This window comes from Dasypus novemcinctus, chromosome 1 (genome assembly GCF_030445035.2).
Source record: "Dasypus novemcinctus isolate mDasNov1 chromosome 1, mDasNov1.1.hap2, whole genome shotgun sequence".
Taxonomy (NCBI): domain Eukaryota; kingdom Metazoa; phylum Chordata; class Mammalia; order Cingulata; family Dasypodidae; genus Dasypus; species Dasypus novemcinctus.
The window spans coordinates 42,383,006-42,408,309 of NC_080673.1; the positions used below are offsets into that span (position 1 = coordinate 42,383,006).

The 25,304-nt window shown below is 34.3% G+C and overlaps 1 protein-coding gene across 4 annotated transcripts in view; it reads left to right on the plus strand.

The window, feature by feature from the left end:
- Window positions 1–25,304, plus strand: part of LRBA (LPS responsive beige-like anchor protein) — an 891,557-nt gene that overhangs the window by 118,738 nt on the left and 747,515 nt on the right. For all 4 annotated transcript variants that reach the window (XM_058282502.1, XM_058282620.2, XM_058282452.2 and 1 more), the window contains exons 10-17: window positions 6,464–6,661; window positions 6,848–6,981; window positions 8,682–8,790; window positions 9,090–9,242; window positions 16,383–16,551; window positions 18,735–18,814; window positions 22,143–22,205; window positions 24,163–24,260. In XM_058282502.1, the coding sequence (XP_058138485.1) occupies window positions 6,464–6,661; window positions 6,848–6,981; window positions 8,682–8,790; window positions 9,090–9,242; window positions 16,383–16,551; window positions 18,735–18,814; window positions 22,143–22,205; window positions 24,163–24,260 (1,004 nt within the window). The remainder of the gene's footprint in view (window positions 1–6,463; window positions 6,662–6,847; window positions 6,982–8,681; window positions 8,791–9,089; window positions 9,243–16,382; window positions 16,552–18,734; window positions 18,815–22,142; window positions 22,206–24,162; window positions 24,261–25,304) is intronic.

Sequence of the window (25,304 nt, forward strand, 5' to 3'; positions counted from 1 at the left end):
AGCACTATTTTTTGATTATTACTTTTCTCTCTTCATTGCATTACCTTGGCATCTTCGGGACTATTCTAGTCTGTTGATTTATATGTTTTTTCCTAGGTCATACCACACTTTTAATATTATAACTTTATACTAATTCTTGAAAATGGGAAGTCTAACATTCTCCTTAATTTTCAAAATTGTTTTGGTTTTTCTAGGTCCTTTGTGTTTCTGTATACATTTTAGAGCCAGCTATCAATTTCCACAAAATAGTTTCCTGGGATTTTATTTGGGATTGCATTGGATGAATATGGGAAAACTTGACATCTTACTGAGTTTTCCAATCCATGAGCATAGTATATCTCTTGTTTATTTAGGTTTTTAAATTTTCTCAGCAATGTCTTATCGTTTTTATTGTGTAGGTCTTCTATATATTTTGTTAAATATATCCCTGCATATTTTGTGTTTATTGGATGATATTATGTTATGTTTTTTAAAAAATTAATGTTCTTAGCATATAGAAATATAATTGAACTTCGTTGATATATTAACCTAAAACCTTGCTAAACTTGTTTTTTTAATTTAAGTAGCTCTTTCTGTAGATGTTTTAGAATTTTATACATTTAAGTTCATGTTGCGTGCAAGTTTTATTTTTACATTTCTTTTCCTGCCCCACTTGCACTGGATAGGACCTCCAGTAAACTGCTGAATGAAAGTGGAGAATGGATATCTTGCCTTGATCCTGATTTGGTGGGGGCTGGGGGGTAGCATTCTGTCTTCCACAACTAAATATGATTATTAAATAATAATATCTTGGAAAACTTGTTGAAAATCATTTGACCATAAATGCTAGTATCTATTTCTGGACTCTTAATTTTAGTCCATTTATGTCTGTTTTTATGCCAGCACCACACAATCTTGATTATTGTATCTTTGTAGGACATTTTGAAATCAGGAAATGTGTGTCCTTCAACTTTGTTTTTCCTTCTCAAGATTATTTTGGTTATCCTGGGTCCCTACATTTCCATTTAAGATCAGCCTGTCAGTTTCTGCAAAAAGGACATCTAGGATTTTGATAGGTATTTTTTGTGGATTTAGAGAATATTGCCATCTTAATATTAAGCTTCTAACCTAGTTGCGTGGTATGTCCTTCTTTTAATAAAAGATTTATTTTTTACTTATTTATTTCTCCCCACCCCCTTATTGTTTGCATTTGCTTCGTCTGTTCATTGTGTGCTCATCTTCCTTTTAGGAGGCTTTGGGAACTGAACCTGGGGAAGGGAGGCTTCTATTCCCTTGAGCCACCTACGCTCCCTGCATTGCTGTATCTCTCATTATGCTTCCCTCCTTGTGTCTCTTTTTGCATCATCTTGTCTTGACAGCTTGCTGTCTTGCTTGACTTCTTTAGGAGGCACTGGGAACTGAACCCAGACCTCCCATGTGGTAGGTGGGAGCTCAATTGCTTGAGCCATATCCACTTCCCTATTATGTCTTTTCATTTATTGAAGTCTTCTTTAATTTCTTTCATTGATGTTTTATAGGTTTTGGTGAACAAGTCTTATATTTCTTTTGTTAAATTAACCTAAATATTTTTCCTTTTTGATGCTGTTTCTTAATATCATTTCAAATTTTTCATTGGTGGTACATAGAAATACAATAGTTTTTTTTATGTTTATATTTTATCTTGCAAGCTTGCTATACTAACTGATTACCTCTAATAGCTTGTATGTGTGTGTATTAGTCAGCCAAAGGGGTGCTGATGCAAAATACCAGAAATCTGTTGGCCTTTATAAAGGGTATTTATCTAGGGTAGAAGCTTAAAATTACCAGGATATAAAGCTAAGTTACTTCCCTCACCGAAGTCTGTTGCCATGTGTTGGAGCAAATGGCTGCCAATGTCTGCAAGGGTTCAGGCTTCCTCTTCCTCTTTCTCTTAAGGTTCCATGGTCTCACCTTCTTCCAATATCAGCCGTAGACTGGGATAAGTCTAGTCTCTCTCATGGGACTTATTTCTCTCTAGACTCAGCTGCTCTGTTTTCTCCACAAGTCAGCTGTAGAGTATCAGGCTAATGGCTAGTCGCTCTTCCTCAGGTCTCTGCCATGTATAATGGAGCCTTCTCTCCTTCCTCACATATCTGCTTCTCTGTGTGTGTGTTTTTGTTTTTTTTTTAAACATTTATTTATTTTATTTAATTCCCCCACCCCCACCCCCTGTCCACCGGTTGTCTGTTCTCTGTGTCTATTTGCTGCGTCTTGTTTCTTTGTAGGCTTCTGTTGTCGTCAGCGGCACGGGAAGTGTGGGCGGTGCCATTCCTGGGCAGGCTGCACTTTCTTTCACGCTGGGCGGCTCTCCTTACGGGTGCACTCCTTGCGCGTGGGGCTCCCCTATGCCGGGGACACCCCTGCGTGGCAGGGCACTCCTTGCGTGCATCAGCACTGCGCATGGACCAGCTCCACTCAGGTCAAGGAGGCCCGGGGTTTGAACCGCGGACCTCCCATGTGGTAGATGGACGCCCTAACCACTGAGCCAAGTCCGTTTCCCGCTTCTCTGTGTGTTTGCTTCCTGGGGTCCAATATCAAACTCCAAATTCTCTTTTCTGCCATGTGTTTCTCTGTAAGTTCTTGCCCACCAAAGGGCAGGGATGCAATGTCCTGATGTGGCCCAATCAAAGCCTAAATCATTATTTAATCTGTAAAAGTGAAACCTCTGAATCCAGTATAATCTAATTATGCCTAGAGGAACAGACCAGTTTACAAACATAATCCAATATCTATTTTTGAAGTTCATAAACAATACCAAACTGCTACACTGTGTGTGTATCCCCTTCTTTAGGTTTTCTCTATCCAGGATCATGTCTTCTGCAAATATAGATATTTTATGCTTTCTTTTCCAATTGAGGTCATTCATTTATTTTTCTTGCCTAATGCTATAGTTAGAACCTCAATTACAATGTTGTATTGAAAGTGGTAAGTATGGATATTTCCGTTTTTTTTCCCTCCTGTTCCTAGGGGTGAGGGATTCAGTCTTTCACCATTAAATATGAGTTTGGCTATGAGTTTTCATAGCTTTGCGAGTTTGAAGAAGTTCATTTCTATTTCTAGTTCCTTGAATGTTTTTATTATGAGGGGATGTTGCTTTTTATCAAATGTTCTTTCTGCTTCTACTAAGATGATCATGTGATTTTTGTCCTTTATACTATTAATATAGTGTATTACACTGGTTGCTGTTCAGATGGCAAACCAAACTTGCTTTTTGTCTTTAATTTAAATCTGTCTCTGTAATGTTATATAATCCTTTTTATATATTGCTGCATTTGGTTTGCCAGTATTTTGTTGAAAATAAGTGGAAATATCCACAACAAATACTAGGAAGTGAAATCTAGCAACATATCAAAGGATTATCCACCATGACTAAGTGGGTCTATTTTAAAAAAAACTTTTTAAATTAATTAATTAATTAATTAATTTCCCCCACCTCCTCATTGTCTGCATTTGCTGTGTCTCTTCATCTTCCTTTGTTTCTTTAGGAGGCACTGGGAGCCAGCTGAACCTGGGACTTCCAGTATGGGAGGGAGGCCCCCAATTGCCTGAGCCACTTCGACCCCCTAACTTGTTGTGTCTCTCATTGTGTTTTTCCTCCCTGTATCTCTTGTTGTGTCATTTTGTTGCGCCAGCTCGCTGCCGGTCATGTCAGCTTGCTGTCTTCTTTTTTAAAAGGAATGTTCTTTTTTTTTGTTTTTTAAGATTTATTTTATTTATTTCTCTCCCCTTTTCCCTGGTTGTTTGCTCTCTGTGTGTTCTTCTTTGTTTGCCTGCATTGTCAGGCGGTACTGGGAAACTGCATCTCTTTTTTTTTTTGTTACATTATCCTGCTGCGTCAGCTCTCCGTGTATACGGTGCCACGCCTGGGCGGGCTATGCTTTTTTCACGTGGGGCCACTCTCCTTGTGGGGCGTACTCCTTGTGTGTGGGACATCTCTACGCGGGGGCATCCTTGCGTGGCATGGAACTCCTTGCATGTGGCAACACTGTGTGAGGGCCAGCTTACCACACGGGTCGGGAGGCCCTGGGTATTGAACCCTGGACCCTCCATATGGTAGGCAGATTGCTCTATCAGTTGAGTCACTTCTGCTTCTCGCTTGCGGTCTTCTTTAGGAGGCACCAGAAGCTCTGCTCCCTGTTTTGTTGTGTCTCTCACTGTGTTTTTTTTTTGTTATGTCTCTTGTTGTGTCTTCTTGTTGTGTCAGCTTGCCACGCCTGCCCATTGTGCCAACTCTTTGTCTTCTTTGAGTAAACTTCTTAGAATCACTAGACAGTGGGTAATGTTAGTTTTCAGAAGATTCCTTTTCTAGAATCTTAAAAGGTGCTTGTTTTACCTAGTTAATGTAAAACCATTGCTTGTCTTGTGCTTGGGATTAGGGATTTGTACTATATTGGATTCTAACATAATTTTTTTTTTTAAATTATGAAAGGAATATATTCATCTTATCTAAAATCTTGGCTTGAGTAGAATGACTTTTTTTTTTTTTATAACAAGGTGAAAAAAAAAAAGATTCAAAATCCCTGATTTCATTATCCCCACTTGAAAATTATACTTGGTCCTAGAGGGATACACATTCGTGGTAAATGGGTAGCAAAAATTTCTGACTTTAGTACATAATATAAACTAGGACAAAAATTTTACTGATAATAACCTTTAATATATAACTAGCTTTTATTATCCTTACTCGAATGGTTAGATAGTGATAAACTGTACTAAAAATGATGTTTAGGTAAGAAACTGATAATAATAGAATTATTCATTACTTCTGTTAAAATCTGTCATGTAGTATATTCCTTGGCTTAAGGAATTCCTCAAAACTTTTTAAAGGTATAGCACAGGAATGGAAAATAAACAGGCCCACAGGAATGGAATACATTGCAATTGATTAAGTAATTTAAGGCTTTAAAAAATACTTCAAAAGAAATGAAGGCTTGAATGTTTACTTTGTATATTCTGTTTATTGAAGTACTGTGTTGCATTAAGTCCTTTGAAAATGCATTGTTTTGATTTTTATTAATGATGCCAGCTATATTTACATATTAATCTTCCAAAGTTAGCAGAACTTCCTGTGAATTTTTCCAGTACTTAGGTTTGGCCATGTCTCTTAACTAAATTGTATCATTATTTCATGAGTTATTTTTTCCGACTTGTTTGTGGAACCTGGCTAAATTATTTTGTATGGCAGTTACAGATATTTCCTTTCAAACATATATTAAAATATGAATGTCTTAAAATTCACTGTAGAAAATATCTATTATAATTTAAAGCTTTGCGACTCATTTTTTTCAAATTTTTGATAATTTTGAGTTACTGTTAGTAATTTTAAATTCTTAAAATTTAGATAAATTTCCATTAAAGATATGTTCTTTCTTGAAAATTTAAGTTATCCAAGTTATAGTAATTAATATGTACCATTTTGATAAATAGTTGATTTTTGCTTCTTTAATTTGAGTCAGGTTTTCTGCTGAGTGTGAAAAATAATTTTACTGATTTTATAATTACTCTATTTTTAGGGTGATTTTTAAAGAAATCAGTAAAGTGACTTGTTACTAGGAATAAATATATCCCTAAATTCCACACAGAATTCAAATAAAATGTGTCTGTTTAGATGTTTCTTTAAAAAAAAAAAAAAGAAAAAAATAGGCATTGAAAATGTGGACCTGCAATATTTTTTTCTTGGGTTGGTTTCCATGTTTTCCTTTGTCACAAGTTAATATTGTAGACTGTAATCATTGGTAAATTTCTTTGGTCTTCTTATGCCTCTGGAAAATGGACTATATACTCTCCAAAATCACATGGCTATTATTTGATAAAAAGTGACAAACAGGTTATCTTTTTTAGTTTGCCCAGAAGGCATTCTCTCTGATGGCATTTATCCCCACTATTAATTGCTTTCTCTACAACTTTTAAATGTGTGCTTAAAAATTTGTCAGGAGTTTATTTAAGACATAGAAATTTTAGAAAAATGAAATGGATCATCATATGTTTAATAACATCCCTTTAAAAGTTTCATGTAAAATCAGAGGGGTAAAGAATCTTCCTGTTGTGATTCATATTTTATTTTATTTTCTCTCTCTCTCTCTTTTTTTAAAATGTTGCATTCAGTAAATATAAGAGGTCCCCATATTTTATTTTTAAGGCAGTATTGAAAAATTCATAAGCTCTCGGAGATATTTCTTCAAGTGCTTTCAGTGGTTATAGTTAAAATGTTCAATTTTATTTTTATCCTAGTCTTGGATTTCTTGGAGTTGGTTCCCATTTCAGCTTTAAAATGACTTCAGCCTATTTTGAAAGTAATTAAATAACCTAGGACTTCCTATTTGATTTTGTTAGAAAAATTATCAATGATATTTCTCCTTACATGTTTATACCAGTGATGATTTGTATTTAGATTTCCTTTTTGTGGCTTACTACATTAACTCTTCTCTTTTCTGTTAATTCTTAGGGCACATTTAAATTCAAAGCAGAAAGCGACCTCTTTCTTGCTGAACATCACAAACTTTTATTGTATGATGGCAAACTCTCAAATGCCATTGCATTCACATACAATCCTCGGGCTACAGATGCCCAGCTCTGCCTGGAGTCATCCCCTAAGGATAATCCTTCCATTTTTGTTCATTCACCGCATGCACTCATGCTCCAGGTACTAACTATGATCTTTTAAAAATATTTTTAAGGATAAGTTCTGATGTATATTTGAGGTATATATAGTAGCTTTTATTAAACACATGGAATTTAACATTTTAGTGTTCTTGGATTTTGTGCTTCATTTGTAATTGTTTTGGAAAATGAATTACTGGAACTTTTACTATGTCTTCTATTTTATAAGGATGTGAAGGCAGTTTTAACACATTCCATCCAAAGTGCCATGCATTCAATTGGAGGAGTACAAGTGCTTTTTCCACTTTTTGCACAATTGGATTATAGGCAATATTTATCTGATGAAGTTGACTTAACTATATGGTGAGTATATTTTTTTTCCTTTAATTTGGTGTGAGAATTGCTTTCATTATAGTTGAGCTGCACTTCATCTTCTCTGCCTTTCAGTTTGTTGTAATGTTAAAAGAGATAATATATATTTAAGAAATTTGCAAACTACAAATAGTATTAATTTATTTCAGTATTATTAGTGTAAATTTAGATTGTTGCTTATCAGTAAAATACGGAAACACAAAAAACAGGAAATTTGCTTTAGAATAGAGGTATATCTGGTGATAATTAATGGATTTATCAGTAAAAAGTTTTGTCAGAAGTTCTAATGGAAAAGATATTTTAATTTGTTACTTGGCAGTTGTGGGAATTTAGCTTTTTATATTTTAATTATTCATAACTGAATGCATGTAACCAATTGAAAGCCAGCATATTTGATGGGGCTTGATAAGAGGTGATTTAGTCATTTTTGATTTTAGATTGAACATTTGGTCCATTTTGTCTCTTCTGTTGTATTGCATCTAGGAAAGACGGGGCACATGAATTCTAGAATAAATTATAAGACATGGAATGGGATGTTTAAATGAATTCTCATAGCTGATTTTGAACCTATATTTTCTAGTGAAACTATTTATTGTAAAATAATTATCTTTCATTTATTTTTCAACATATTTAAGTAAGTTTTCCAATCTCTCCTTTTGAAATTCTCAGTCTTTGTGTTTTTATATGTAACTTGTTGTTTAGTATCAATGTACATAATAAATGATGCAATGATTTCCCCAAGATTATGTTTAGGCAAGAAAAGTACTACTTTTAAAAAAGGAATTAATATTTGTTGACTACCTTTAAAGTAGCAAAAAGAAAATTATCTTTGTTTTATCTTACAGAATTTTCTTGTGTCCTATTCTAAAACCTTCATAGCAGGGACTAAGTCCTTTTCCTTGGTTATCCTTTTTATTTTTTCAACATCTCTATTGTAATTGCTGGTCTTTAAAAGCACTGAGGTGAGGAGGAGGTTGGCACAGTATGTGCTCTTTCTTTGTAGGAATCTTTGAGAGCATTTAAGTAGGAGATAACAGTTAGGTTGTTCCCTTCCCTTTTGGGAATCTCTAAAAGTTATGGGGATTGGAGCATAGCTATGGCCCTTTTCAGTTTAAAAAGTCTTCAAGATTGGTGAATTACAATTTTCATGTTGTATCGTGAACAAGTCTCTTTAATTAGTGTTCAAGACCCTCAAGTTGGTCTCCAATTTAACTTTACTTTCCCATCTTCTCTTTCATGATCCATCTGTTCCATTCAAACTAGGACAGCCTGAAGCCATAATCCATTTTGAGTATTTCCACCCTAATTCTTTTGCTCCAAACTTCTTTTTCTTCCCTTTGGCTCCTGAATCTCCTGCTTATCCTAGTTATATTTTTTCTTCAAGGCCTTAAAATACTTATTAATATACTATTTCTGTTTCTTGTTTTTATACATTGCCAACTCTCTATTTCATGTCTGTCATATTGTTTCTAACTAATTCATTGAGTTATATGTTTTTGATAAAGTTAATGAAATAAATATTTGATTAACTCCAATTACTGTATTAAAATTCTTTTCCTAAAATTAATGTTGGAGGTAGTTTTAGTAGAACTTCAGTTTTCTTGCAAAAATAACTTATTAATCTCTGTGAGTTTTTTTTTTTTTTTATAGAAATTATGTTTTTTCAAACCATTGTCTTTTTTCTTTTCCAGTTCAACCTTGCTGTCTTTTATCATGGAGTTGTTGAAGAACTCAATTGCAATGCAGGAGCAGATGCTTGCCTGTAAAGGCTTCTTGGTAATAGGATATAGTCTTGAAAAGGTAAAGTATGAAATACTTTATGTTTTTGATTCTTAATTTGCAGGTCATGGACTTGGACTACTAAGTAGTTAAATTATGCCTGCAAGTATGTCTCGTTGGTTACACAATATTACCTAAATTAAAATAGCCTTTTGTCATTTCACCTTGTCCCATTCCTCTATTAGAGCAAATGTGATATTGAGCCTTATGGCATCTTTAACTTTGAGCTGATGGGCCACCTTTTTTCTGGTATTGACAGTCTCCAATTTTCTTACTTTGCCTTGAATTGCTAGTGACCTTTGAACTGCTTTTCTTCACAGTCTTCCAAATCCCATGTCAGCAGAGCCGTACTTGAACTTTGCCTTGCATTTTCAAAGTACCTAAGTAATCTGCAGAATGGGATGCCCCTACTAAAGCAATTGTGTGATCATATTCTTCTTAACCCAGCAATATGGATTCATACTCCAGCCAAGGTAATACATATTGATTTTGTTTTACTATCTTCATTTATATGAGGATTTTCTTTTATTTTTTTACATACTACTGTGTAAAATTTCAGTGTATTGAATTTTTTGACTAACCATACTTCTTTTCTTTTTAGGAAACTTTGTAAGTCAATTTATTATTTTCTTTTTATTTTTGTAAAGCAATGCCTGTGTTTTCATAACTAGAACTATGGTCGTTTCTGTTAAATAAAGTTGTCTTTGAGAGAGGCTTTATTTCACTAAATATAAAGCCAAGTTTTATAGCTCTAATGTAAATATAATGATTCATGGCAACTGTAGCTCTGTTCTACTGCAAATATACATATTTTTCATTCTTTAACAACCCACCCTGCTCCCTCTGTCTCTCTGCTCTTTACACACATTCTCCTTCTCCAACATGATGGACTCCTTAGTTTCATTCTTACAGTAAAGCTGAAATGTTACTCTTTCCTTGAGGGCTTGCATGATACATTGGTCACATGTAATCATTTCAATTTTATAGTAATACAAATTATAAAAACATGTATTTGTGCAAAGTAATTTTTTAGTACTGTGATAATGAAGTACTTCTCAGTGGTTATCAGTGAATTTATGATAAAATATATGAAGAAAACCTTTAATAAATCCTAATATTGCAATAAATTGTCCTAAAAATATTTATAGTGGTGGTATTAGGCAGAACTTGAACAAATTTTTATTAAATTGCATAATTGTGTCTGTATTATCTGCATTTTTTATTAGATGTTATTAAAGTTCAAACTCATTATTTTCCTTTTATTTCTTTCTCCTTTTGTTCTACTTGCATTGCATATCGTTGTTTAGGCAGTACTTATTCTAGTTATCAGAAAAATATTCCTGTGAACTTTTTTGCTTTTCTTAAGTCAGAGTATCTTTTTTTCAATTTGTCTTTTCAAATGTAAAAGAGAAAAACAGCTGCTGACTCTGATTGCCATTTGGAAATAATCAAAGGAGGCAGCTGGAGGTGGTAGCTTTTTATCTCCACGTTTAAATTTGACCTTTTTCTCTTCTGTGACCCTCAGTCTTATTTCTTCTCAAGCATTGTTTCAAGTTACTTTAAAAACTGTTTTACTAGACACTTCTTTGCCTTACTACCAGTATATATGTAGAGCTATATGTGTCTTTTGATGTGGTTAAAAAGTCCCTTATTAGATGCTTAGTTGTAGGGGAATATTTATGATTTCATCATATTAGTTCCTTAGATTCCTAGCTATTATTATACCTTATTTCTTACCTCGTACTTGTTAATAACTTTCTTTAATTTCCTTTTTAGAATTTTCAATTGATTTGGTAATATTAAACTTTACTTCTATTTCAGCTAGCTGCTTTGAGTACTCATGAGATGTTGTTTCAGTTTTTATTTTATTTTAAAGTACTTATTACAAAGGGCTGACCCAAATTTTGTTGGACTGAAAGCTTATGCAGTTGGGAGGGGTTGAGATAGGTAGGTAAGAAAAAGAATACAATATACTGAATACAAAATTAGATTCAGGGCTTTGGAAGGAATCTGAGCAGGTGAGTGATCATAAAGTTTAAGCTTCATTAGCTTCATGGTAAATGCGCCTCTGATCACCAACCTTTACTTGTAGAAAAAGGTGCTAGCAATGATTTATAAATTCTATTTATCTTTGATCTGCTCAGAGACAGACTTTTCTTTTTAAATGACCTAACTGGAGAGAATAATTTTTTTGTCTGCACTAGTACTTCATTTACTCAACAAGTATTTGTTGAATGACTGCACTAGGCACTGTGGATACGGTGGTGAGCAAAATAGATCTACATAGATCCTGTCCACATAGAATATAGGTCCGGTGGGAAGGACAGATGTTAGCAAATAATTTATGTGATTATTGGATGATGCATTAAGTGAATAAAAGAAGGTCTATTTATAATAGGCATCTCAATATGTTATTAAATCCTCTTCATTCTCCTTTACCACAATATCATTCTCCATAGACTGACTTACTCCAGCTTTCCATTTATGTATTTAATCAGGTTTTTTTTTTTGTCGGAATTTCTGTATATTCATAATGTATCACTCTTATCAGATAATTTTCTAGTCTCTGAACTCTTAATGATTACCCCTCACCTTTTTTTCCAAATGAAAAGTCTGTTATCTAGCATTAAGGCCTTATGCCAATTTACCTTTCTAGTCTTTCTAACTTACAAACTCAAATATTTTCAGTGGTCAGAAAGGTAGAAAAGATAGATGTAGAGCAGTGGTTCTCAATTTTGGCTGCTGGTAGAGTAAAATGGGGAAGGTTTTTGGTTTTTTAAAATTCTACCCCCTTCACCCCTGATTCTGATTAATTAGTCTGGGATAGGGCCTATGCATCAATCCTTTTCAAAAATGTTTTCTGTATATTTTATTGTGCAGTCAGGAATAGGAACCATTGTTCTATTCTAAGGAAACTTTTTTCATCCACCATTTTCCTTGTTTGAAATTCCTTTCTTATTCTGTTTATATATCTTAGGTTTTGAAAATGAATAGAACTATCTTAATTCCTGCTGTGTTAATAAAGTTTTTTTTTTTTTTTTGACTGTTTCATTGTGTCCTGTAGTAACTTCACTGGCCTCTGAATTCATAGTAATTAATAGCTCTGTTACCACTTACTTTGCAACTAATTATATCCTAAGATATTTCTTATGTTTCGGTAGGTATATTTTATAACTTTGGTTTTTCACTTATTTCATGTGTTTTCCATTTTCCATCTTTTCAACTGGATTTCAGCTCTTACTCAACTAACGTTTTTAGATGATACACCATCAAAAACGATGACCCAATATACTAGATAGGTGGCCATCAGGAAGTCACATTCCATAACAAAGGCTGACTTTTTCTCATGGAGTAGGAAATATTTGACACTCTATCTGCCTTCAGTCTTTGCTCAGAATCCAAATATGCAGATGGTTTATAAATTAAAGTGATATTAGCAGGTTTACCCAAACAAAGAGCTGAAACTACTTGCTATGGTTCACCATCAGATAATGTCTGCACCTCTTGGTCCGTAATATTTCCAATTTGCAGAGGCCTTTTTTTTTTTTCCATCTAAGTCACAAATAGTGGATGAGTATGAGCACCGCTTATTTTTTCATGTACTAAATGGTGAACACTTCCAGTTGATTTAATACTGGTCTTCTGTAGCTTATAACTGACATTTAGAATTGGTAGTTCTCCTCCTCCATCACGTTTAAGTCTTCCGGCAAGAATTCTGATAAAAGTTGTTTTAGCAGTACTGTTTTCCCCCATCATCACCATCTTTCAGAATCTGTAAACTCTCCAGCTATGTTCTCAGTAGAGGGGCAAGAGTCTCGAGAACATAGGCAGTGCCTAATGAAGGAAAGTAACTCAAAAATTTCTTGCCAATCAGGTGGATCACCATTCTTTCCAAGGTTTCGTTTTTGTTTTCCTGGTAAAAAATTTTAAAGCAGTTGATTTTCTAATACCATTAGGTCCAACTAATCCCCAAACTTCACCTGAACAAGGAAGGGATAGGCAAACTGTGAAGTTTGAAGGCACTGACACAATATTGATGTGTTGTTTATTTTTCCAAGTTGCTTGGTAAACTGAAAATTGATAAGGGAACAATTAGACATTTCTTAATACCAATACTGCAACCAATATAAAGAATTTTAGAAATCCTCACTGTTTTGCCTGGGGGTATAACCTCTATTATACATAGTTTTCCCATTAAAACTACAGGGCAACTCTTTATTTTCTGGTTTCACAAAAATCAGTGAAACTGTTTGCTTGCATTCTTTCACCATCAGCAGAAAACTGGACAAGGCAAAATGTTTTTATGTTGCAACGATAAAAGGCCTCTCTACCCAGAGATCAAAACCTCAAATGACAATGAGGAAGATAAAATGACCTCTCCCACATTGCCAGAGCTAACCATTCTCATCTTAGACAAAGCCTTCAGGAACCCTGAATGAGACCAATTCAAGACGAGGCCCAAAAAATCAGACCAATCCATTCCTGTGATGTAAAGTCAAACAGAAACTACACCAAGGCTTAAGAGCCTGTATTTTACAGGGCATAGGAACCAGGTGGCTACTTATGAAAAAAAAAACAAAACAAGGTTCATTTCAGGCAAAACTTTTTTATTATTATTTTTTGTTTTTTAAATTAGTAAAGAAACTGGATCCTAGAAGCTTCAGTGTTCTAAACGGCAGCAAGTTTGTACATTCATCTTTTTTGTTCGTTTAAATTATCACACTGCTGGCAAACCTCATTTGCATGAAATTCTGCACCGAACATACTAGTTGTAGTAAAGTTATCTACCATCCCAGGGGAAAAAAATTGTTCTAGAAGATAATTTTCACTCAAATCTAACCAAACTTTATTGAGTCGACTGTAACAAGATTATAAATTATATGAAAAATAACATTTTACCATTTGGCCATCAACTTAAGGAAATGGTTTACCTGTACAAATTTTTAAATTTTTGTAATTTTAAAAGGTGATGTGTTCTACCCTCATATGGTCCTCAGATTTAAAGCATAATGAACAGGAAAGAAAAGAATGCAACCAAGTGCTAAGGCAGAACATGTTGCCAGACATAATGAAGGTAGAGTACACACTAAATACCAAGTACAGAATTTCATAGGGCCAACAAGATAACAATTTATATTTTCATATTTTTCACGTACACATGCAAAGTGGGCTTTGCAATTACCAGTTGCATTAAATGCACCAAATAAAGCTCCTAAAATTGATACCATAATGTGCCACCTTAATTTTTCCAGGCTGCAACTGTGCATAATTTTAAAACAGTTTTCTTAAATTTAATTTTTTAAAACATGTAATACAAGGGGAGCTTAAGCAGTTGAATGCCGGCTGCCCACATGGGAGAGCCCAGGTTCGGTTCCCAGTGCTTCTTTAAAAACAAACAAACAAAAAAAACCAAACCACAAGCAAAGAAACAAACAAAAAACAACTCAGGGGAGCTGCTGTGGCTTAGTGCTTGAGTGCTGGCTTCCTACATATGAGGTCCTGGGTTCACTTCACAGCCTCGGTACCTGGAAAAAAGCAAAAGATAAACCAAAAAACATAACAGGAGGAAGGTGTTGAAAGTAGTATAATAGCTCAATAGAATAAGTACTTCAGATTTTGGGAGGTATGAAGAGGGACATATTCAGAACCCTTCAACAGAATCCCTCTTACTTGATCATAGTGGATTGATTGTGTGCCTTGTAGATGTGGTTAGTCAATGACACCAGCTTGATGGATCTTTATTTTTAAACCAAATCCCATTGAGTTATCTGGTCCCCTTGGGTGATGAAGAACCATTAGGCAAGGAGCAGTGGCATCATCCAGGGTGATGCTTTTCAAGCAGTTGACCAACCGATCAGGTCTTGGAGCTGCAACACTGTTTGGGCCTTCACAGAATCACCAAATGTTTAGGTGCTGCACTTGCTAGTGCACTGATTAAGAATCACTCAGAACTCTACCTCATCTCCTGTCTGTAGCTCAGTGCCATCCTGAACTTCTTTCACATGGAAAAAGAGCTTCTTACTATTTCCTGCTTCTTAATTAAGGAAACCAAACTGATCTTTCACACACTCCATGTGGCCCTATGCAAGGGCGTGATGTTGTAGGTCATACTTTGTATGCATTTTGGCCCAGGATATACAACTGGAACTTGACACTCCTCTTTCTGTAGGCAGTCCCCTTTTTTGGCTATTCCAGCTAAGGGCAACTCTTTTTTGTACTCCTAGTGTCAATCTTAGGTTTATATTTGTCATGGTTGATAATATCAATTCCAATTAATTTATCCACCATGATTGTAGAAAGTTAAGAATATCCAGGCCTTTGGGAGAAAACAGTCCTCTTGTGGAGGGGCACTCAATCGCCTTCCTTCACTTCTCAGTCTCACAGTGTGTTCTGATGGCTACCACCCAAAATGATAGTACCCATAGGGACTGGTATCCCAATTTTAAAGGGCCTCAGAATATGTTACCCTTTGTCGTGGAGGAATAATGATTGACTCCCTAATTCATTTAGTCTTGGTTGCTTATTTGTAGGGCATCTGGAACTTAGACATCTATTTTTGGCTCTCTGAAGAAGTTCCCAGGTAACACTGAGGTGTCTTGCAGGTTTGAAAATGCAAATGTCTTCAGTGTTCTGGAAGGTAGAATAAATGTTCACAGCAGACGATTGTAAATGATAAGAAGCACTTTGGTCTGTGGCCAGTTGGAGAGTGTATGTGCCTTATTTTAGGTTGTTCAGTTATAAAATATAGTCACTGATAGTTGAAATGAAAATGTTTTTGTTTTGGCATAAGTAAAGTGGTCTTTATTTCGTGCTGTCATACATATTGGAGTGTAGTTTTGTTGAATATTAGAGTTATAATTTCACTGAAATTTTGTGTTAAGTTGGAATGTGTGGTATAGAAAGGTGGAATCCTCTTTCTTACAGAAAGAGCTTCTGTTTTTGAATTTGAGTTCTCATCTGGTTATTAAGATTTTTTTTTTGTTTTAGAAATAAGACTAGTAGATTGCTTACCTCATTGGAAGACTGAGCTGATATACATGCTTAGAGACTTATGTAATGTTAAGATTGGAATGATACATCTTTGTAATGTTGGGCTTTTGTAACAAAATTCTTTTTCTAGTAAATATCTCTCAAGGTAGTCTCTACAACTTTTTGTATGGTTCGCTTTCATTTGAATTCTTCCTATTTTCTTGTTTTTCTTTTAGTTACTCCTACTTTTTCTCTTGTTATTCCAACTTCTAATTTTCTCCAAAATGAAGAAAATGTTCTAGCTTTTTCACAACTGTGTATAGCATTAGTAGGTATTTTAGTTCCTGATTGCTAAATAGGAATCAAAGAGTTATTTCTGTTGAATAGTGCTGCAAAAATGTAATATAATTGGAAGTGTTTACTTTAGAATGTGTTGTAAAAGAAGAATTAGTTGGTTTGACTTTCTAAAAAGTGTGTGGGGTGTGTGTGTTTCAGGGGTATGTTTTATCTAACATGGATGTGATTATCAAGCTTCAGTATCTTTTTGTACAATCACACTTAAAGTAAATCACCTTTAGACTGTTACTGTAAACAGGGGTTAGATGTTTTTGGACTTGTTTAAGTTCTTTATTTTTACCCTTTAGGTTCAGTTGACACTCTATACTTACCTGTCGACGGAATTCATTGGTACAGTCAACATATACAATGCCATTCGGAGAGTTGGAACAGTGCTTCTCATCACACATACACTGAAATACTACTATTGGGCAGTGAATCCTCAGGACAGAAGTGGTATCACCCCAAAAGGATTAGGTATATTATCTCTGTCTATATGTTATGTTATGTATATACCAAGTCAGGATTTTATTTTTTCTTTCTTTTTTTCTTTTAACCAATACTGTTGTATTATTCTGGATGTTTAAAAAATCTCATTATGGCAATTTTTAAAAAATTTTTAATTGTTTGTCTTAAATTGTGGTTCCCAGAGGTTAGTAACTTGTTACTTTTATGAAAGAATGCTACCTGTGTAGGTATGACTTGATTGGGGAGCAAATATGACTGGGCTGGTTGTTTTAAGGTACTGAACCTGAGAAGAAATTCTTATTTAGCAATTAGTGTTGATACTGAAACCAATTATCACAATAAACTTCATTGTAAATAGCATTTTTCATGTATATTAAGTTTTTGGGTGATGAAGGTTTTTTGGGGAAGTAGTGTGTATCTACTTCTAATGAAGATATAATAAAATTTCATTAATTTCCTGTATAATCACCACTAACTCACCAGAAGGATAGCATTTTTGACAAATAGGGGCTCTTCTGATGTATTGCAAAACCTGTGTCAAACTGGCTTAAGCCAAAAATGGGAGTTAATTAGCTCATAAAAACTAGGACAGTTGCTGCAGGGGTTCAGATGATGTCCCTAGAACCCGATTTGTCTCTTTCCATCTCTCAGTTCTACCTCTTCTGTTTTTGGCTGTTTTACATATTCTCTTCCTTCATAGTAGCAAGCAGTAACTCCACTTTCACATTCTCATGATTTTAATCCAGCAAAAGAACATCTATCTGCCTTTATCAAGCATTTCCAGTGTGACTTATTGGCTCTGATTGGATTATGTGTCCAAGTTTCTGTGGCTATTATTGCACTGATTGCCCATTCACCAAGTCCCCTAATCCTTAAACAGATCATCTAAGAATAAGGATGGGTTCAGTCCCTTGATAAAAATTGAGAGCTGTTGCTTAAGATCAGGAAATAAATGCTGGAGAGTCAAACAACGCACATTCTGATTGTAGTCAAAGGCTTTGGCCATTCAGTGATTTACAAAGGCAGGACTTCATCTTAATGCAGTACTTTTTATGTCCCTTTCAAATATACTTGGTTTATTCTCAGAGAATAATTTAATATATATTAATAATTTATATTAATGTAACTGTTGGCATAACAGAAATAATATGATCTATTTAAGCTGGTAAGGTTGTTGCAGATGTAGAAACAGATCAGAATTTCCTGAAAACACTCCAGGGTGCTGTAGATGAATCATATACTGTCCTGGGTATTAGTTTGTGTTATTGCTTTAATTTAATTTAATTTAGTAGTGACCTTGGGAAAAATCATTCTTCAAGTGAGAAATGTGGACAAATTTGTGATTTTGTTCTAATTCTATAGCTTATTCTTTGAATATGAATCATCATGTGGAACAAATTTTAAACAATTTTCTTTCTATTCTAATTGATCTATTAAAGGTCATGGTGATTCTATGCCTTGGTGGTCTAGGAAGTAGTGGTAAATAGTGATTACTGGAGGAAAGTTGAAGAATTTGTGAGGCAAACAGGTACCTCAGGATTTTAGAACAATGGGTGTTTGATTTCAAAAGCCTTTCTACTTGGTGATTATGTTTGAGACATGGAAAATTGACTTAATGTGAGCCATGTGTGATCAAGGAGTTTTTCAAGAGCAGGAGGAGATGTCAGACGTAGTCGACATAATGATTCCCCTCTTCTTGAATGACATTGTGTGGTGAGGTGTGCTTTTGAGAGTTTTTTCATTAGTTTGCATACCTGTAACAGTGAAGAAAACATTTTCATACTGAATTAACATATAATATCAAGATTCAAGTTTAAGATTTCCCTTTATTTTACCTTTATAAATTTATTACCATACAACTACTCTCAGAGTATCTTTGAAAAAAAGTAGTTTTTATTACTGCAAATTTTATTTCTCTCGTTTTTATGGTTTAAAATTTCTTTGATATTGTTCAGAGAACAAACTTCATCATAGTTTCAGTATAACCTATTTTATATATTTGGAACATTGTATTACATATATGCAATTAATTGCATTTGAGATTGAATACTTATCTTTCTAGAGGCATAAAAGGGAAGTATCTGATCTTTGTGTTTATTATAAATGGCAAAATTATTAGGAAGGAGAATATTAAACTTAGATAGCTGCTAGGTCTTTGAAATGCTAAGTGTGTGCTTGTATTCTTTTTTAAGATGGACCACGACCTAATCAAAAAGAAATACTTTCTCTACGAGCATTCTTGTTGATGTTCATTAAGCAATTAGTGATGAAGGTGAGTTCATACTGCTTATCATATAGCATGCTGAATGTTGTAGTTTATAATTTCTCATAAAATATAATCTTAACTTATTCACCCTTTGCTCTATTATTAGAGTTACACATTGGAAAATTCCTTTGGAAGATGTTTGTTTACTTTTAAACCCCCCCCTCCATTTTGGGCATATGTGTCATGAGCTGAGCTGTGCAATCTGAGCTGAGCTGCTAGGTTTTAAAGGTAGCGGATCAAGACAACAAGCCAAAATGAAAGTAAAAGTTAACCTTTAATCATTTAGCTGCAATAGTAGAGATAAAAGGTAAAAAAAAAAAAAAAAGCCAACTACTCCCATTTCATTTTCCCCCATGGAATGGCACTGACAGTTGAGAGTCAGATGGACCAGCACAGATTTTGGGGATCTCTTACTGTGGAAGGGAGCCTGGAAGAAAAGGCTTCTGCAGTTTTGTGGACCCTGAAGCCTAGGAAGAGGTCTGGGTGAAGGGGCTCTGAGTGGAAAAGTATTGTATACTGAGTCAGAGTCGAGAAAAGTATCTTAGTATTACTCACCTATCCTGATCTTCCACCATAAGGAGGTCTCAGCAGAGGTGCTTGAGGAAGACCTAGGCCAGTAATGCAGGTGTGTGTAAGAGGACCTCAGTCGTTGGCTGCAACTCCCTCTAGAGTCTGCAATACACTGGTTGTGCACCAAGTCTGATGTGGGGAGGGCAGCTTTCCCACTGTGAGACCTGCCAGGTAAAGCCTTTGTAATTGCTTACAGTTAAGCCTGAAAAATCACACATAGGAATTTGGCTAGTCCCTGGACTCCTAGAAATATGTATATAAAGTTTTGCAGAGTTGGATATTAATAATTATGATCTGTGTCATATGAATTTCTGTTGAAGTTCAAGTGTATTTATACTTGCATTCAGCAAATAATTATTACTGAGCTCTAATTAGGTCTTAGGCACTATTTTTTGGCACTGGTGATAGAACAGGCAAAAAACCTTTATTTTTTAGGGCTTCTTTTTTTAAAATATATTTATTTGTTTTTAAAAAATACTTAGATTACGTAAATGTTACATAAATATAAGGTATTCCCATATGCCCCATTCCCCACACCTCCCACTTTTCTCCACATTAACAACTTCTTTCATTAGTGTGGTACTTCCCTTGCAATTGATGAACACATTTTGGAGCATTGCCACTAAGCATGGATTATAGTTTACATTGTTGTTTATACTCTTTCCCACTCAATTCTGTAGGTTATGGCAGGATATGTAATGGCCAGTATCTGTCATTGCAGTGTCATTCAGGGCAATTCCAAGTCCTGAAAATGCTCCCATATTACACCTCTTTTTCTCCCTCCCTCAGCACCTCCTGTGGCCACTGACCCCACATCAATAATATAATTTCTTCCATTGCTAGAATCACAGTGTCTATGGTAGAATACCAGTGAGTCCACTATAGTCCATATTTTATTCCTCAATCCTGAGGATTCTGGGATGGTGATGCCCACTCCACTTCTAATTGAGATGGGACTTCAATCCCATATGGCTGATGGATGGGACTTTCTTGCATGCATTTATAGACTCTCTCGTTTCCTTGGTGTGGTGGTTGTCCACCCTCACCTCCTTATTAGTCGTCCTGGGTGAGTCTAGTGAACTGGAGAGTAGGTGCTGCAACTCCACTGAGGCTCAGGGTCCAGCTAGCACATGGACAGCCCAGAGATTCAAGTGTCTCGGAGGTAGACCTACTAACTCCAGCACCAACTATAGGTTCATATTAAAGGGACAGGAGAGGCGTGTGTAAAGATGTCACAACTGAGTCCAACTCTGTCACACTCGGGAGCATAAACTCCAAAATAGGGCCCACTGGCAAGGTACCAAACTCTGATGCTATCTACAATGACTGTAGGGCCTGGGTGTCTCTGGAGCCATCAGGAGCCCCACTACTTGGAATAGTATCAACTTTAACAGTCTGTGAGATCCTGCTGAGATGTGCATATGCATTACCTCTCTGATGATCTCCTGAATCACTTTGAAGTCTTTTAGCCATATAAACTCATTTGTCTTTACCTTTTCCCCCTTTTATTCAAGGTCTTTTTCCAGTTGCATCACCAGCCAGTGCTTGGTAGTAACCCCTTGGTGCCAGGGAGTCCTAGCCTTTAGGGGGCTTTTGTAACTGAATTATTAGAGTTTGAGAAATAATATTCCTGAATAAATGTACCAAATAGGTCTATCAGTCTTTAGAAATGATTGCATTTTGTCCCTTTGCATTCTATAATAGATGAAGTAAAATTTAATATTATTTTTGAAGGTATTTTTGTTTTATAACATAGCAATATATAAATGGGTTTGATGCTAATATTTTATTCAGCACTTTCTCATATTGTTTTTTTTAATTAAAGATTTATTTTTTATTTATTTCTCATTCGCTGTGTGTTCTGTGTCTGCTTGCATTCTTTTCAGTGGCATTGGGAATCTGTGTCTCTTTTCATTGTGTCATCTTGCTGTGTCAGCTTTCTGTGTGTGCGGTGCCACTCCTGGGCAGGCTGCGCTTATTTTGCGCAGGGCAGCTCTCCTTACGGGGCGCACTCCTTTCACGTGGGGCTCCCCTATGCAGGGGACACCCCTGGTGGCACGGCCCTCCTTGCGCACATCAGCACTGTGCATGGGCCAGCTCACCACATGGGTCAGGAGGCCCCGGGTTTGAAATCTGGACCTCCCATGTGGTAGATGGATGCTCTACCAGTTGAGCCAAATCCGCATATTGTTTTATTTCTTTTTCTTTACAATGTAATGTTTTCATAGCTGTTACGTAATATTTTGGCAAGTGGACCTACCTTTTTAGTATACCTTTCAGACTCAGACACCTTATTTCTGTTTATAAAACTATTTTTGTCTTGAGTTGTCTGTTTCTGTATCCTTCTCAGTGTATTTATTTTTTACTTGTTTCCCAATTCTCTTAATTATTGTTCTTTTTTGAGGTTTTTTTTCATGATTGATAAATTATTAGAGTAGGTTGAAATTTTCATACTGAGTTCACTTATAATTCATTGATTATTGTGTCCTTCTTCATAATTCTTCACAACGTAAGCATGGCATCTTATATATAAGGTGCCAAAACCAAGATATTGATATCATATCTCTTTAACTACTACACAGTCTTTTATACTGTATACATCTTCAGTGTTCTCCTCACATTTTAAGTTTAAATTTATATTTCTATGTGTTATGTTATCTTTTTGTATTTATAGCCACTGACCAGTTTGTCAAATCTATGTATATACTTTCTCTTAAAAAATTGTTTTTTATATGCATAAGATACTTGAATTATGTTTTTAAAGGATTCTGGAGTAAAGGAGGATGAATTGCAAGCCATTCTTAATTATCTACTCACTATGCATGAGGTAACATTTGAATTTTATATTTTTGGATGTTATTTTTTGAAGCTGTACTTATGAACTTGGTTTTAAAATTAAATTTGTTTAAAAATTTGTTTTAAAATTTAAAAATTCACTAATGATGTAACTGTGATGTGGAGTAAACATGGGTATTTAGAAATTAAATCCTAGCAACTTTCATTTAAATATCCTTTATAACACGAGATGACTTTGCATTGAGAATAATCATGAAAGGCTTTTAAAAGGGTTAAAATTAGATCTCAACACATTTAATATTAAGGTGTACCAAAGCATACTTGCAGTGTATTTCAAGGAACCAGAGTAACAAATGAAAAAAAATTTATGGAAATGGTTAAAAATGATTAGATTTAAAAATTCATAATAAAATCTTCACATTGATTTTGAATGTTCAAATACTGTTAATTCACTTTTTTTCCCTTTCATTTTCATTTTGTTATTTCAGTTTTAGTAGGATTGAAATTTAGGCAGTTGAAAGGGATACAGAACGTTTGAGAGGTTGGAATGTCTGGGTTCTTTTATTCCCCCCTAGTTTTAGCAATAGTGAAAGATAATATATGCCAGAATAATCTGATTAGATAATGTTATAAATAAGTAAAATTTGAGAATTAATGGAATTTCATATAAGGTGCAACATTTTACATGATAATGTATATTCCTATATTATAATGCATGCTTCATTATGGAGTAATGCCTTCTTTAATCATTAATTAATGAGAGATTATTTTGGCACCTATCTTTATTAATTGGGACAGAAAAGAATGGATTAAATTTCTTGATTGGATCATATTTGACTCAAGCATTAATGGTAATGATTTTTTTTCCCTCTTGAGTTAAGGTATTCTTTATTTTTAAAAAATTTTCCTACTCAGTGTAAATTTGAAGATTTTTCAATTTAATTTCCTAGGGGTTGTCATCTGTGATTTTGTTTTTTATTAGCCCTAAGGAACAGAAGTCCATTATAAGAGATAAACTGAAAATCACAGTGATCCCCTCTTTTCCCTGAGATTCTTCTAATTCAGAAATCTTTCAAGTCTTCCAAAATTTTACTTTTCCAAAGATCATCTACTTAGTTTATTGAACTGTAACATTCAACTAGCTTCCATAGCAAAGTACAAAAGTAGTGAAGGACAAACAAGGACAACAGAGACAAGTAACCCCTGTTAGCTGATTCTCTTTTCCTCTTTGGGTCATTATTGCCCAAGTTGGCCCTAATAATATCCATATACTTGAATATTCAAGAAAGGCTATGAAGGATTATCTTCAAGGTTTTTTTGGATCTAGAACTCATATATACACCTGTGCTGATATTCTGTGTTATCAGGTTATACCATATATAGTGCTTTGTGATTCCAAGAACATTTATTGATTATCTACATCTTTAATTCTGATAATAGATAATATATGAGAACCATATTGTTATCACTTTCCAAAAAATGTTATTTTGGAAGTAGTTTCTTGAGCAGCTCAATGAATAAAGTATACTGGGATAAAATAAGTTTAGGAAATGATACATAAAATATTGTCCACAACCACTACCATTGGATTCACAACATACATTACATATTAAAGGTTCTAATGTCCTGCTATATTAAAAAAGAACTTAGCTCTTTCCTAATTTCTTGATGCATAAATCTTCCTATTTTTTTCAAAAAACAAAGCCTGTTGTGTCAGAACTGTTTCTGTAGAATATGTTTTTAGAAGGATTTTATTTCTTTCATTAAGAAATTGCATATTTAGAGTAAGAATTTTAGATTATATGTATTTTGAATTATTATACAGATGAGTGTGTATATATGGAAGACAATTTATTATGAGCAAATATTTATTGCATTCTCATTTTTTTAAATTGAAATTTCTGCTGTTTCCAAGACATTCAGCCTTCAAATATGTTGTTTCCTTACCTTTCTGTTTTTAAAATTTTAAATTTCTAAAATGATTTTAGGATGATAATCTAATGGATGTCCTACAACTGCTTGTTGCATTAATGTCAGAACATCCTAACTCTATGATTCCTGCTTTTGATCAAAGGAATGGGTTACGGTAAGAGTTTAATATATCAAGAGTTTTAATATATTTAATATGAAATATTAGTTTAAAACTATAGAAAGAGTTCTTATATATGAAAGTTATTATTTGACCTTACATTATGAAATGTGTTTATATCTGGAGGTGAATTAAGACCTATGACCTTTTTATTTCATGTTTTGTTTTTTTAATGAATATTTAATTATAGAGCCTATGTTACAATTTAATTCGTAGAGAGAGGTAAACAAATCATTCCTGTAAGTTGTGTGGTGAGTGCTCTGATAGAGCTATTTAAGATGTAATTTCTTTAGTGGAGTTATCTTTATGTTCTAGAATAGTAGTACAGTAGTATCCAATTGTGATCTAAGGGAAGATTTCTGTATTGCCTTTAAAATATTACTTCCCCAGCCTTCAATCCCCAATCAACAAAAACAAAAACAGAATACTTTTGATATACCTTTAGGGATGTTTTAGAGTGTTTGGATGATGGAAAGTTTTTTGGACCAAAAGAGTTTAACAATTGCTTTGTTGGATGTTTGTTTAGAGTAATTAATTTAATGATCTTGTTATAATAAATTTCTGACATTAATCCTTTATTACAAGTCCTTTATTTGGTACCTTTTAGTTCCTCTGTACTTTATAAGAAATAAAAGGACTTTATACATTATATTTATGCGGTAAAGTCATTTATTTGCAGTTTTGTCACTGAAGAAATTTCTCTTAATTTTCCCTCTTTATTAGACTATTAATAGTTGTTACTTTGAAATAACTCATGTACCTTACCTAATTCCTGAGGAAACAGCAGGAGTCACAAAAAGTAAAGAAAGAAAAGACAGTCCTGTATTGTAGATTAGAACTTGTGAAAGAATTATATGTGTATGGTCTTTTGGGGTGGCTCTTGAATAATTGGAAAAATCTTTAGCCAACTTCTGGTTCCTCATTAATAGCTTTAATTTGCTACTTTTTAATGCTGCTTGTTTTAAGTACTCACTTTTCCTCAGAGTTTTAATTTTAATTTATATTTGGCAGGAATGTTTTTTCTTCCAATCTAAGAATACC